General features: G+C 37.7%; 1 protein-coding gene across 4 annotated transcripts in view; it reads left to right on the top strand.

Annotated features, from left to right (window-relative positions):
• Nucleotides 1-13,193, top strand: part of fam102bb (family with sequence similarity 102 member Bb) — a 44,750-nt gene that overhangs the window by 19,166 nt on the left and 12,391 nt on the right. For 2 of the 4 annotated variants that reach the window (XM_057841640.1, XM_057841637.1), the window contains exons 2-8: nucleotides 2,310-2,430; nucleotides 3,873-3,902; nucleotides 4,769-4,885; nucleotides 5,196-5,242; nucleotides 6,699-6,793; nucleotides 11,849-11,947; nucleotides 12,084-12,113. In XM_057841640.1, coding sequence (XP_057697623.1) covers nucleotides 2,368-2,430; nucleotides 3,873-3,902; nucleotides 4,769-4,885; nucleotides 5,196-5,242; nucleotides 6,699-6,793; nucleotides 11,849-11,947; nucleotides 12,084-12,113 — 481 coding nt within the window. In that variant the 5' untranslated portion in view covers nucleotides 2,310-2,367. Of the gene's footprint in view, nucleotides 1-363; nucleotides 429-2,309; nucleotides 2,431-3,872; nucleotides 3,903-4,768; nucleotides 4,886-5,195; nucleotides 5,243-6,698; nucleotides 6,794-11,848; nucleotides 11,948-12,083; nucleotides 12,114-13,193 lie in introns of those variants that run through there. The other 2 variants (XM_057841639.1, XM_057841638.1) reach the window with 2 other exon arrangements.

The following is a 13,193-nucleotide window of genomic DNA, read 5'->3' as shown; positions in this document are numbered from 1 at the left end:
CGAACGCATGCTAACCTGTTACTTATTACTAATAGTACCTAATTATCATTTATTTACGTTGATGCGAACCTGTTTTCAATCGAGGACCAAATTGATTCAGCAAATTATACGGACGTCCAGCATTGTGTTTTGGGAGTTCGCTGTATAGCCAGGACAGGCCGTAGCGTAGGACAGTATATTCACATTTCGTTGTTCATGCACTGTACACTGTACATTTATTTAGCATGTTGTTCTCTTTTGTATTTTTATATTAAATTGCCTTTCAAGATGACATGTCTGTTCTATTTGTTGGATTTTATCAAGTAAATTTCCCCCAAAAATTCGACTTATACTCCGGTGCGACTTGTATATGTTTTTTTTCTCTTCGTAGGTCATTTTATGGCTGGATCGACTTATACTCAGGAGCGACTTGTAGTCCGAAAAATACGGTAATTATAGTTATTATCATTTTCTAGCTTAGAATCGTTAATTGGTGTCTAATATTTCGTTTAAAAAAAAACGACTTTAAAAAATTATTCACTCACATATTTTCACGTTTTAAACAATGAAAAAATTGGTGTTTGTAAAAAGTCTCGGATATCTACCTCATAATTATCGCTTAACTGTATTTTTTCGTTACTGTCACATTTTCCTCAATATTTTAGATGATAAATAATCGATCCAAACAAAGAAAAATTGGGGGGAAAAAAAAAAACTTAAAAAGGGTCGATATATGAAAATGAAAATCTCAATTATTCCTTGATGTCTGCAATTTCTGCATCGCCACCCTTGTTATATTACCATGTTTCACCCATAAAATCCCCCCAAAATCCGGCTGTGGCCATTCACATCTGTGTCTTGACACTCGATGATATATGCTATATGGAGTCTTTGGATTGAAACAAGGTAAATATGCGATAATATCTCATTAAAATCATAGCGTCTTTAATTCTGCTCTTACATGCTCTCACTTTCAGTAAGGGTTTTGCTGTTTAATTAATTCATTAATTTATTTTTTAAAATGCCCTGCTGTTCAAAATTTTTTCTTCCCCCAGAAAATTGACATTTTAAGCTTTCCTTTGACGTATCACATGTGCATATTGGACAATTTTGAAATTTGGACAAATTGGGGGTCCGAGAGCGGAACTCCCAGACAGAGAGTCACCTAAGTTTTTTTTCGCCATATACAGTGGGGCAAATAAGTATTTAGTCAACCACTAATTGTGCAAGTTCTCCCACTTGAAAATATTACAGAGGCCTGTAATTTTCAACATGGGTGAACCTCAACCACGAGAGACAGGAGAAAAAAAACCCAGAAAATCACATTGTTTGATTTTTTAAAGAATTTATTTGCAAATCATGGTGGAAAATAAGTATTTGGTCAATACCAAAAGTTCATCTCAGTTCTTTGTTATGTACCCTTTGTTGGCAATAACGGAGTCCAAACGTTTTCTGTAACTCTTCACAAGCTTTTCACACACTGTTGCTGGTATTTTGGCCTATTCCTCCATGCAGATCTCCTCTTGAGCAGTGATGTTTTGGGGCTGTCGTTGGGCAACACGGACTTCAACTGGTTAAGAGCTATTACTATTGGCCTGCTCCAGACCAATAAGAGCAGGCCAATAGTAATAGCTGCTTAGCATGCAAAGTGATCACATGTCATCACACAACACAGAGACAGAGTGTAGTGAACATCAGGAGGAAAAAAGGCAGCGGTCAAGTGTTATAATACTGGACCGGTAAATGGTATCGCTGCCCTGTTTGTTGGTACTCACCAATACTGATACCACCATTTCGTGCTGGATCAGCCCCCCCGCCGATACTGGTATGGGTATCAGTGCATCAGTAATTATTAGACAACCAATCGTATTCGGATTCACATCTGTGAGCAATTTCAAATCTTGAATAAAGCTAAAATGAATGTTTTCGGACTATAAGAGTGGGAGAAATCCCGAATACTGGGAAGGTACTCTCAAGCAGAACATGAAGTTACCACACTTACAGACATGAGCAGGGATTCAAATCTGCAATGGACCTTGAGATATAATGCTGTGGCATGTTGGTTGGAATAAAAAGAGCATTTTACAGTACATAAAGTACCTTCTCATATAATCATGCATAGAATTTAATCACAAAAAGTATACACAGTGTTAGCATGCCAGCTTCATAGGTCTGATGATGATGAAGTTTCAAATCACTGCTTTGGGCTTTATGTATTTGGATGTTATCCCTGCACTATAGACAACCTAGATTTTGATAGTTAAAATATAGGGATGCACATATTCTAGGTTCGACTCAGTGTTTTACATTTTTTGGGTTTTCTCTAACAGGGAGATAGTCCAGGCCAACTGCGTACGGTGGAGGAAAAGATTCTCTTTCCCCTGTAAGATGAGTGCCAGTGCTGGCACTGGTGTACTGGATCCATGCGTGTGCCGCGTATCAGTCAGAAAGGTATATTATTTATTAAGTCTGAGCTGCTTTCATAACTGTACTTTTTTCCATTATGTCTGTGTTACTTTATTCATAGACTTCATAATATAATGACGGGACATGGGACGCGGAGCCGATTAATAGGGGGCCTGCATTGTTGGCGTGGCTGTCAAAGCTGACCGAGTGGAATCACAGACAAAGAGCTTTTGCCTTTGAGAATTCTTGTGAATAAATGCTTAATTCTTTCTAGATATGGACGTAAAAGTCTCAATTCTTGGTTAAAAGCAAAAAAACGTGCACTTAGCATTTATTTTACGTAAATATCGTGAACTATGATGCTAGTCAGTAAGCAAATGTAGCGGCCGCCTTATGAAAACAAAGAGCTTTTTCCGTTGAAAATTCTTGTGAATAAATGCTTAAATCCCTGAATTCTTTATAGATATGAAGGTAACACGGTCTCGATTCTTGATTAAAAGCAAAACAACCATGCAGTTAATATTTATTTTACATGAATATTGTGAACAATGATGCTAGTAAGTAAGTAAATATAGCAGCAGCCTTTAAAAACAAAGAGATTTTCCCGTTGAAAATTCTTGTGAATAAAAGCTTAAATCCCTGAATTCTTTATAGATATGGATGTAAAACATTCTCGATTATTGGTTAAAGGCAAAAAAAAAACAAAAAAAAAACGTGTAGTTACCATTTATTTTACGTAAAAATGCAAACTATGATGCTATTCAGTAAGCAAATGTAGCGGCCGCCTTAGGAAAACAAAGAGCTTTTTCCATTGATAAATTTGTGAATAAATGCTTAAATCCCTTAATTATTTATAGATTTTGACATTGACGTAAAATAGCCTCGATTCTTGGTTTAAAGACGAATACATGCATCGCCCACAGGATGCGAACAGAACTCCAGTGTCGAGCTGCTAAGCGCTTGAGATATTCGATGGTCGATGATGATTGATATTTCTCATGAGATCACCGTGGGACATTGGGATCGAATGTGCATAGAACAGGGGTGCCCAAACCGGTCCTCAAGGGCTACTGTGGGTCCTGGGTTTTGTTCCTACTGAACGATCACAGACGGTTTAACTACAATCAACTGACTACAATCAACTGATCACACTTGTAAGACACCAGATTGGTGAGATGTCGTCCTAGTTTGTTGTAAAGAAATCCTGCAACCACTGTGGCCCGATGGGAAATAGTTTGGGGACCCCTGGTATAGAAGTACCCCCATTGCATGCCAACCATTATTTTCTAATGCTCTTAAAGACTGAAAGAAATAAAGAGAAAATAAAATTGTCATTGTCAGATGAAGTACAGAGAAAAATTATGGAACCATTTAATTCTGAGGGGAAAATTATGGAGAGAAAAAAATATATATATATACGGAATATTGTTTGTTATACATTATACTATTGGTAATATTTACTTTGTATTATGTTTCTGTCTGTATAGGAGCTGAAGGGGGGGAAAGCATATGCAAAGGTAAACTGAAATTTGTTTTGCTTTAATAACACCATTTAGGTTTGTGACAATTTATTAGCATGGCACTTCTTCACTTTCCAATATGTGTCCGTTCTCCCTTGCAAAATCCTACACTATTACATATTGTTACTTCTGGATGTAAAAGTACGCTTACAGTTGTTGGCATGCACCATGTTTCCTAATAAGATAACCCTTAAAATTTCATAGAAGTGGTTGAATAATTATGTTAATTACAAATGCAACCACATTTAACTCATTCACTACCAAAGACATAAACAATGTTGATTATAATGTTCAACTGCTCATAACTAAATAATGAAAAAGAGTACAAACTTTTTTTATGATGAAAAATGGGAATATAATCTTTCTTTTCGTAAATTCTGTGTTCATGTAGCCATAGAACAATATTCTGTGGCGCTTGAAAGAAGGGGATGTCTTGTGAGTTGTGACATGATGTTTGGTAGTTAATGAGTTGAGAGTGAGTGCAATTTTGCAGCCACCCTATTAATGTTGTTTGTATTCCTATTTTTAATCACCCCATAAAATATCCGTTCCGATGAATAGTTCAAGTACATTCACAGATTGAAAGTCTGTGATCTGATATTATTATTCTTTCTCAAAAGAAAATTTACACACTTCGCAATTCAAGATGAGAAAACAATTTAACATTGTACTCTATAGTATATACTAATGTTCTCAATGAAAATACAAAAAACATGAAGCATACAATTGGTATGGCAGGCAGAGAGGCTGGCTAATCTCTGCCAGTACAAACACAAAGTTTTTTGCTCTTTTATTTATTTATTTATTCATTTATTTATTTGATATTAAAACAAAAAATAATTACTGCATGTTTTTTCCAACAGCTTGGTTTTGCAGATCTGAATTTATCAGAGTTTGCTGGCTCAGGAAGTACAACCCGAAGATGTCTGCTGGAGGGTTACGACACCAAAAATACTCGCCAGGATAACTCAATTCTTAAGGTAAATTGGAACTACGCAGCTGTCTAGTTGGACTTCAACAGAATAAGACCAAAATGTTTTCAACATGTCTGTCCCTGATCTGGGACAACAATACTGGCTTGATAAAGTAGACATTTGGAGTCATCAAGGTGCTGTATGTAAGTGTAACAAAGAAAAATCATTACTGTTGTTTATGGCCAGTACTCAATCTCCATTCAGAAAGGCTTACAGTGGAACTCTGGTTCTAAATTCCCTGTTTGCACTGATGTTATTGTATGCCGGAGTATAACTAGTGCAAGTCAAAGAAATGTAATTTTTTATGGTTTTACAGGTTATCATCAGTACTCAGCTTATGTCAGGAGATCCCTGTTTTAAAACGTAAGTATAAGTAACTTTCTACCCTACTAAAAATGTACTAAATTGAGTGAGCAATACAAAGCTTCACATTTTCTTGTTGTTGCCTCTAGCGCTTCGCATAAAATACCTTGCTGATTTCATGAAATGTAGTGGTGCATGACCCAAGAAAGAACCGATTAAATGTGAAATGAAGGAACATGTCCATTTAACAGCATTTTTATTACATTGACCTTGGCAAAAGCCTGACATGGTCTGAAGCTTATGAAGGGAAAAGCAGAATCAATATCTGTACAGTAGTCACAGTGTAACCTTAGTTGTACAATTAAAATGAGCTTTTAGTAAACTAAAATTAAATAGTATATTTGAAAGCTTCATAAATAAAAGTTTGTTTCATAGTCATTTATAATGTTCCTCCTTGTGCCTCGTTTTAACAGCAATTCACAGTAAATATGCCGGAATGGCATTAGGCCTCTGTATCTAGATGTAATATACTGTAAATGCACTTAAATAGACACAAAGCTAGTGTCAATGACATGTGAAAGATGGCTGTTCAGAGAATTTAAATATTCTAATCAGGACTTTCATTAAAGTAGTGTTGTCAAAAGTATTGATACTGAAATGTTGTATTCTATTACAATATTTTATTGCAAAAGTATGGATACTCAGCCCATCTGGTCGCTGCTACACCTTCCCCTCTCCTCACCACGGAGATGATAGCTTTTCACATAAGACAAATGGTATAGAGTGTTTGTTTGTTTTTTGTCTCGATATCGAGTTGAGAATTTTAGTATTGTGACAACCCTACTCAGAACTATAAGAAAATAATGTACAGTATTTAGAAAATGACACAGGTCATAGGTGGTAAATCAGGAACTCCAGAACATGATGTGTGAGACCGCCAAAGAAGGCTGGGAGCTTATCAGTTTTGGGCTGCAAGGCAAAATAGAATTGACTAATGAATTTACAAACTAAGATACTTGCAAAGCTATAGTGGGCTGTGGGTTGCAGGCTAACAGTTTGAACTGAGATACTGGATTTACGGTTTTTAAGGTTTCAGGTTTTTCTCCATCACCACACAGCAAAAAATGAATTTTTTTTTTTTTTTTTTCCAAATTGTCAAACATAATTCTTTCCACTAGGATGCACTTGATCAAATACCTTGTCTTGCGCTTTAAGTCACATCTTGACACACCGTATCTTTGGCTGCCGTGTTTTCCTTTTTTTAGTGAATGTACAAATTTGGCAGCAAGGATGGATTTTAAAAAAATGTAGATGAACCCGAGGGAAGGTTTTGACCTAGAAGAAATTCAGCAGTCTCTGTGTTTTCCCAAAACATATACAATATTATTAGGGTTCTTTATTTGGTATATACACTTGATTCACTTTCAACTTTGATCTTTTTCCACAATAATTATTAGACTTACACTGCTGTCTTTATTTTGAAACATTTCCTGGGAAGTTAAACTGTCATCATCAGGCCACCTTCAACAGCAACAGTGATTGGGATCCAAGGTGATGGCGAAAGCCTGCTGGAGGAAAGAAGAGGTGGTGACTCACAAAAAGCTTCTTGTGGTGAGCCAAATCACTCCCACGTTAGACTTCTGAGTGCTGCTTAGTCATCCCACTTTACCAAAAACTATATTTACTTCGCCAATGCCTGTTCTACATTGTATTGAGTTAGTAGCAGTTTTCACATGGGGTTTCAATAAAAATAAAAAAAAATCCCTGCAATACGATCCGATATCAATTCTCTGAACAATTATACAAAATTTGTCAGTATTACAAAGGTATCACAATTCGATTCGAAGGCCTTTGATCATTTTAATGCTATATTATTTAATTGTTCACTGTGTGTAGGCATGTGCCGGTTACCGGTTTCAAGGTATACCGTGGTATGAAAACATCAAGCTTTCAAAACCTCAGAAATTTTCCGTCATCCCGTCCCTACAGTATTAGCTATTTTTTATGTCCCAAAAATGCTGGGCTCACCCCTCCCCTTCAAGCTGTTGCTCAGTGTCAGTGAGTCAGCTGTGCTGCACGTTGACTGTAGGACATGAAACACCTGAACTTTTTCCCCCATCGAAGAAAATTAAGTCGCTGGTATTGGAATACTTCGGGTAAAGGAAAGGTACAGACAGCCACAGGTTAGGTGGGTCAACCGACATGTAAAACATATTTGCGGAGGGGTGGCTGCCGAGGAGTCAATATCTCCAATATGATTTTGCATTTATACAAAATTAAAGGTTAGTAAAGGCTGTCATGAATGTTTCCCACTAGCTACGAGCGTTTACTCCAGCGTGTGTAGTGTGTCTCGCAATGGTAAAACAAACATACTGTAACGTAAGCTTGTTAATGAGGCAGGTAACGGGGCTAATTTGCATGCCAATATAATTTTATTAAGATTTTTTTTTTTTTATTTAACCTAACATTATATTTATATTCCAATTTGCTAATACGTTGTTTTGAAAAATAACAATCCTGTTCAATGGGGTAATTTTTTAAATTTTTTAAACATTTTAGAGCTGTAATGACAATACCGTGAAACCGTGATATTTTGGCTTAAGGTTGTCATACCATCAGAATGTCATACCGGCACATGCCTAACTGTGTGTAATGTTATCTTCCCTTAAAAGACCTCAACATTTGCCTGATTTCCTGGAAGTATTGTGCTACTTGTGATGAGGACAGGTAATGGCGCAAAAATGTAAAGTATTTTTGATACTAATTATTACTACCGATTGTTTATTACTATTATTATATTGTTATTTACCTGATTCTCGCACTCATACTGGAGTTATCCCTAGCTGCTAAATTTATCTCGTCTTTAATTGTGAATCAGTGGGTTACTGTTTTGTAAGAGTGCTGTGAAGTGCTTTTATCCATAATTTAAACAAAGTCCCATTGGATTAACTACATGATGCTACAATTCGTAGGCTCTTACATGGCTAAAAATAGAACTGTTTGCACGTTTACGGGAGTTTGGTGTTTGCTTCCATGTGTTTGCAGTTTATCAGCTGTATAGCTTAGGGTGACCATATTTTGATTTCCAAAAAAGAGGACACTCAGCCCGGCCTCAAGATACTTGAATTTTACTAGAAGTTCACTCAAAGATGCCTAATTACTATACTTAAAGTGTGCCCCCTCACTCTGGATGGAAAAATGCAGTTTGAAAAACATAAAATAATAATGACAAAAAAAAATACATATTATATATATATATATATACACACACAGGGGTGCACATAAGTGGTCCGCATGCACGCATGCGTACTGGATATAGACAAACGCGCTGGGCCTCAACGGCTTCCATACGCTTTTGCGTACCGATGGCTGACCACTGTATTTGCGGCAGACACGAGAAAATCACTTCTCAAAATGTCAAAGAGGCAGGCCCCACTGAGTAATTATTTCCGTGTTCCCCCACCACCGCCAAAAGACAGACAGACGACAGAGACGTCACCGGAGCTACCGAAAAAAAGGACTTTTGCTGAAAAGTGGCTGCAGGAGGTACCATGGCTAGAAGCAAATGATGGTCGCACGGAAATGTGGTACGTGAGAATCCCAATGTCGCTGATAAGAGCAGCGCATTTTATGTAGGGTCAAAGAGTTTCAGCCTTCCAAACTTTGAAAAGCACGAAAAAAACAGAGAGCATGTGGCAATTAAGCAAACTATCGATGTCAGACAGGACCCCACTCGCCCTATGGACAAGTGGCGGAATAAAGTTAATCAAGAACAGCGCCATGCACTGACAAATGTGTTTTTGCTCGCATTTCACAAAGCTAAACATGCACGTTCAATGAGCTCTTATGAGGAGGACATCCCACTTTTACAAAGTTACATTACATTACAAAGTTAATGTGGGAGGCAAAAAAAAATATACGCACCCCTGTTTATTTCTTTACATTTAGCTTCGAAGTAATGGAAATTTTGTTGTGCCAGTTGATAATCAAGCATTAATTGTTAATATAATTAATTAAAGGTAATTGGCTCTAAGTAAAGCTTGTCATAATTTTATCGCATCAGGCGGGTCGGCTGTTCTCTGAGAACCTGGGCAAAAAAAATATGTGCACCCCTGTGTAAAAAAAATAAAATATATATATATATACACTCACCGGCTACTTTATTAGGTACAGCATGCTAGTAACGGGTTGGACCCCCTTTTGCCTTCAGAGCTGCCTCAATTCTTCGTGGCATAGATTCAACAAAGTGCTGGAAGCATTTCTCAGAGAGTTTGGTCCATATTGACATGATGGCATCACACAGTTGGTGCAGATTTGTCGGCTGCACATCCATGATTTGAATCTCCTGTTCCACCACATCCCAAAGATGCTCTATTGCATTGAGATCTGGTGACTGTGGAGGCCATTTGAGTACAATGAACTCATTGTCATGTTCAAGAAACCAGTCTGAGATGATTCCAGCTTTATGACATGGTGCATTATCCTGCTGAAAGTAGCCATCAGAAGTTGGGTACATTGTGGTCATAAAGGGATGGACATGGTCAGCAACAATACTCAGGTAGGCTGTGGCGTTCCAACGATGCTCAATTGGTACCAAGGGGCCCAAAGAGTGCCAAGGAAATATTCCCCACACCATTACACCACCACCACCAGCCTGAACCGTTAATACAAGGCAGGATGGATCCATGCTTTCATGTTGTTGACGCCAAATTCTGACCCTAACATCCAAATGTCGCAGCAGAAATCGAGACTCATCAGACCAGGCAACGTTTTTCCAATCTTCTATTGTCCAATTTCGATGAGCTTTTGCAAATTGTAGCCTCAGTTTCCTGTTCTTAGCTGAAAGGAGTGGCACCCGGCGTGGTCTTCTGCCACTGTAGCCCATCTGCCTCAAAGTTCGACGTACTGTGCGTTCAGAGATGCTCTTCTGCCTACCTTGGTTGTAACGGGTGGTTAGTTGAGTTACTGTTGCCTTTCTATCAGCTCGAACCAGTCTGGCCCATCTCCTCTGACCTCTGGCATCAACAAGGCATTTCCGCCCACAGAACTGCCGCTCACTGGATATTTTTTCTTTTTCGGACCATTCTCTGTAAACCCTAGAGATGGTTGTGCGTGAAAATCCCAGTAGATCAGCAGTTTCTGAAATACTCAGACCAGCCGGTCTGGCACCAAAAACCATGCCACGTTCAGAGTCACTCAGATCACCTTTCTTCCCCATACTGATGCTCGGTTTGAACTGCAGGGGATTGTCTTAAACCATGTCTACATGCCTAAATGCACTGAGTTGCTGCCATGTGATTGGCTGATTAGAAATTAAGTGTTAACGAGCAGTTGGACAGGTGTACCTAATAAAGTGGCCGGTGAGTGTATATACATATATATGTATATAGTATAATGCAGAACCATTGAAAAGTAGTCCAGTCAATACACATACACACAGTAGGCTTATAAATTACTATCACGACAAATTGTTATTCCCATTCAATTGATATTCTTATTCAATGTTCTAGATTGCACACAAACAATAACCGAAATAAACTGACAAACTATTCAACCAGCATGTTTCCAAACGTAGCAGTTCAAAACTACGTTTCCCATAATTCCTAGCGTGGTTTAGCTTACTGATAGCTAGCTGAGGCAAAAATCAAACTCTGCTAAAAAAGTTTACAATCATCGGCAGCGCAAAGATGCGACCCCAAACGGGATTTTACAGTCAAAGCTCCGACAGAAGTCAACAGTTGCCATTATATACGTATTTATCGTAAAAAACTTAACAACTGGGCAGGCGTTGTGGCCAAATCGTCAACCCAGTAGATGGCGGTAATGCCTAATGATAGGGGTAAACTGCCAACGAAAACAAGAAGAACTACTTCTTCCCTCTCTACTACTAGGAGCTATGTCATCGCATGCAGGCGCTGCCTCCCAGCGGCCGGAGGGATTCTCTTCAAATTGGTCCCGTGAAAAATCATAAAAACCGGACATTTTTATGAATTTATAAAACCCGCCCGGACGAGGAGGATACTACGTGAAAGTAGGACTTGTCCGGGCAAAAGAGGACGTTTGGTCACCCTAGTATAGCTGATGTGCTTTGAATTAAATTGCATGCATTAAAAATAAAAAATCACAGCAGTAATGTCGGTTTTATAAGCCTTTATTGTATATTTAACAGAGGTGCATTTTTTTTTATCTTTTTTTTTTTTTTTTTTGTCACAATGTGGTGAAAGAAATGTTTTTACGCACGTGTGACTTGACTGATTTGCTGTTAAAATAGTAACTATGCGTGCATGCCGAAGCTCCACTATGGTCACATGCTGAAGAAAGATGTGACATGTAACTGATAGCTTTTCACACTAACTATAAATAATACAGTAGGTAAGTCTATTGTTCACCTTTTTTGTTTTTTTTTTAATAAGTTGTGTTTTATATGAATTTCAATTATACCTGTACAGCTTTACACTTCATGTTTATGACTGTGTGAAGGATGTGATTGAAGGCATACCATATCATATGCTACTGTACGCATTGACTGCTACTGTATATAATGATAGTGTATTATCATTAAAACAAAGGTCCATAACAATTGTTCATGGATCACATGCATTTACAGTATACGACTTAGCAATTCAAATATCAAAATTTAAATCTTCATTTATTTTGCAACTTCAGAGAGTCGAGAAGTCAAGTGTCCTGTGGTGTCTGAGGATCTTGGCGGCTGTGGCCACTCGCGAACTTCCAGCTACGCCAGCCAGCAGTCCAAACTCTCAGGTCAGCCATTCTGCCTTGCATCAAAATATAAGCGCTGGTTAAATTATATTGTGATGTTCTGCACTTGAAAAATTCATTTTGAAATTTCCCTGTAACTTCAGATTGGTAGCATTCGGTTTTCATGTCATTTTTCCAGGGGAGACCGCAATCACAGATGAGTCAAAGAGTGAGTCATTGGAGCTCTAATAGGCCAATAATTCAAGACATTGGAGCTGTATTTCCTGCCTTTTAGTCATCATCAACCACTTGAAATCTCCATGACATGAGTGACACTTTTCTGATTATCCTTTAAGTCATGCCCTTTAAAGGTGACATACAATGAAAGTGTCATATCCTCGTCTATAGATAACCTCTCTTGGGTGCCTGTGTTCCCATTTACAGAACTAAACACGTAGAGCTGATTATCTCGAATAGTACATGGTTGTGAGAAGTTCTGCACTTTGGGACCATTGTCACTGTGCAGAACAGGGACAGCTCAAAGCCTCCCTCTTTAAGAAGCTAATTTTAGCAAGACAAGCAATACGGTATTTAAATTGAGCAAATTAATTGTTTATCCTTGTAGTATGAAGATGAAAGCGTATCCCAAACATATGTGTTTTTACTGCGAAAAAAAGAACATGTTCCACAAATGAGTTTAGTTACAGATGTCAACAAAATGCAGATTCACAAGCAGGCCACAGGAAAACAAATTATTGATCCAGCTATTCATTTTCTTCACCACTTATATTACAGTATATTAGATTTTTACCTTTTTTATCCCAGCTGATTCTAGATAAGAGGACTTCACTAACTAATCTACTAATTAATCACAGGATATGGTATGAGGAGACTGATAACTCAATCAGTACACTTGTACGCTGATAACATTTTACAGTTTACACCTATGGTCGATTTACAAGAACCTACATTTTTGAGGAATGATGGATGAGTACCAGGTAAAAGTGTTCACCTGAGCTTTTGTCTTTGTTTTGTCATAATGTGGGTATGTATTAATAATGATGTAGTCAAGTGTATAAAAGTTAGTGATTTGATGTAGACAGATATATAATCCTTACCATTCTAACTTGGTGAATTCAGATTTTTTTCGTCACAATGTCAATATTAACAGTGTTGTTCATAGTTTATTGGCTAAAAAAAAAAAAAAAATTGGTTCTGCCGGGGATTACATTCAAAGTCCATGATGAACTCAACCTTAATTAACCAAATATGGTTCTTTTCACTGTGTCAAATCAATTGAGTTTGTTCT

Source organism: Corythoichthys intestinalis, chromosome 7 (genome assembly GCF_030265065.1).
Source record: "Corythoichthys intestinalis isolate RoL2023-P3 chromosome 7, ASM3026506v1, whole genome shotgun sequence".
Classification (NCBI taxonomy): domain Eukaryota; kingdom Metazoa; phylum Chordata; class Actinopteri; order Syngnathiformes; family Syngnathidae; genus Corythoichthys; species Corythoichthys intestinalis.
The sequence above is the reverse complement of the archived record's forward strand: the minus strand, read 5'-3'. Positions and strand labels throughout refer to the sequence as shown.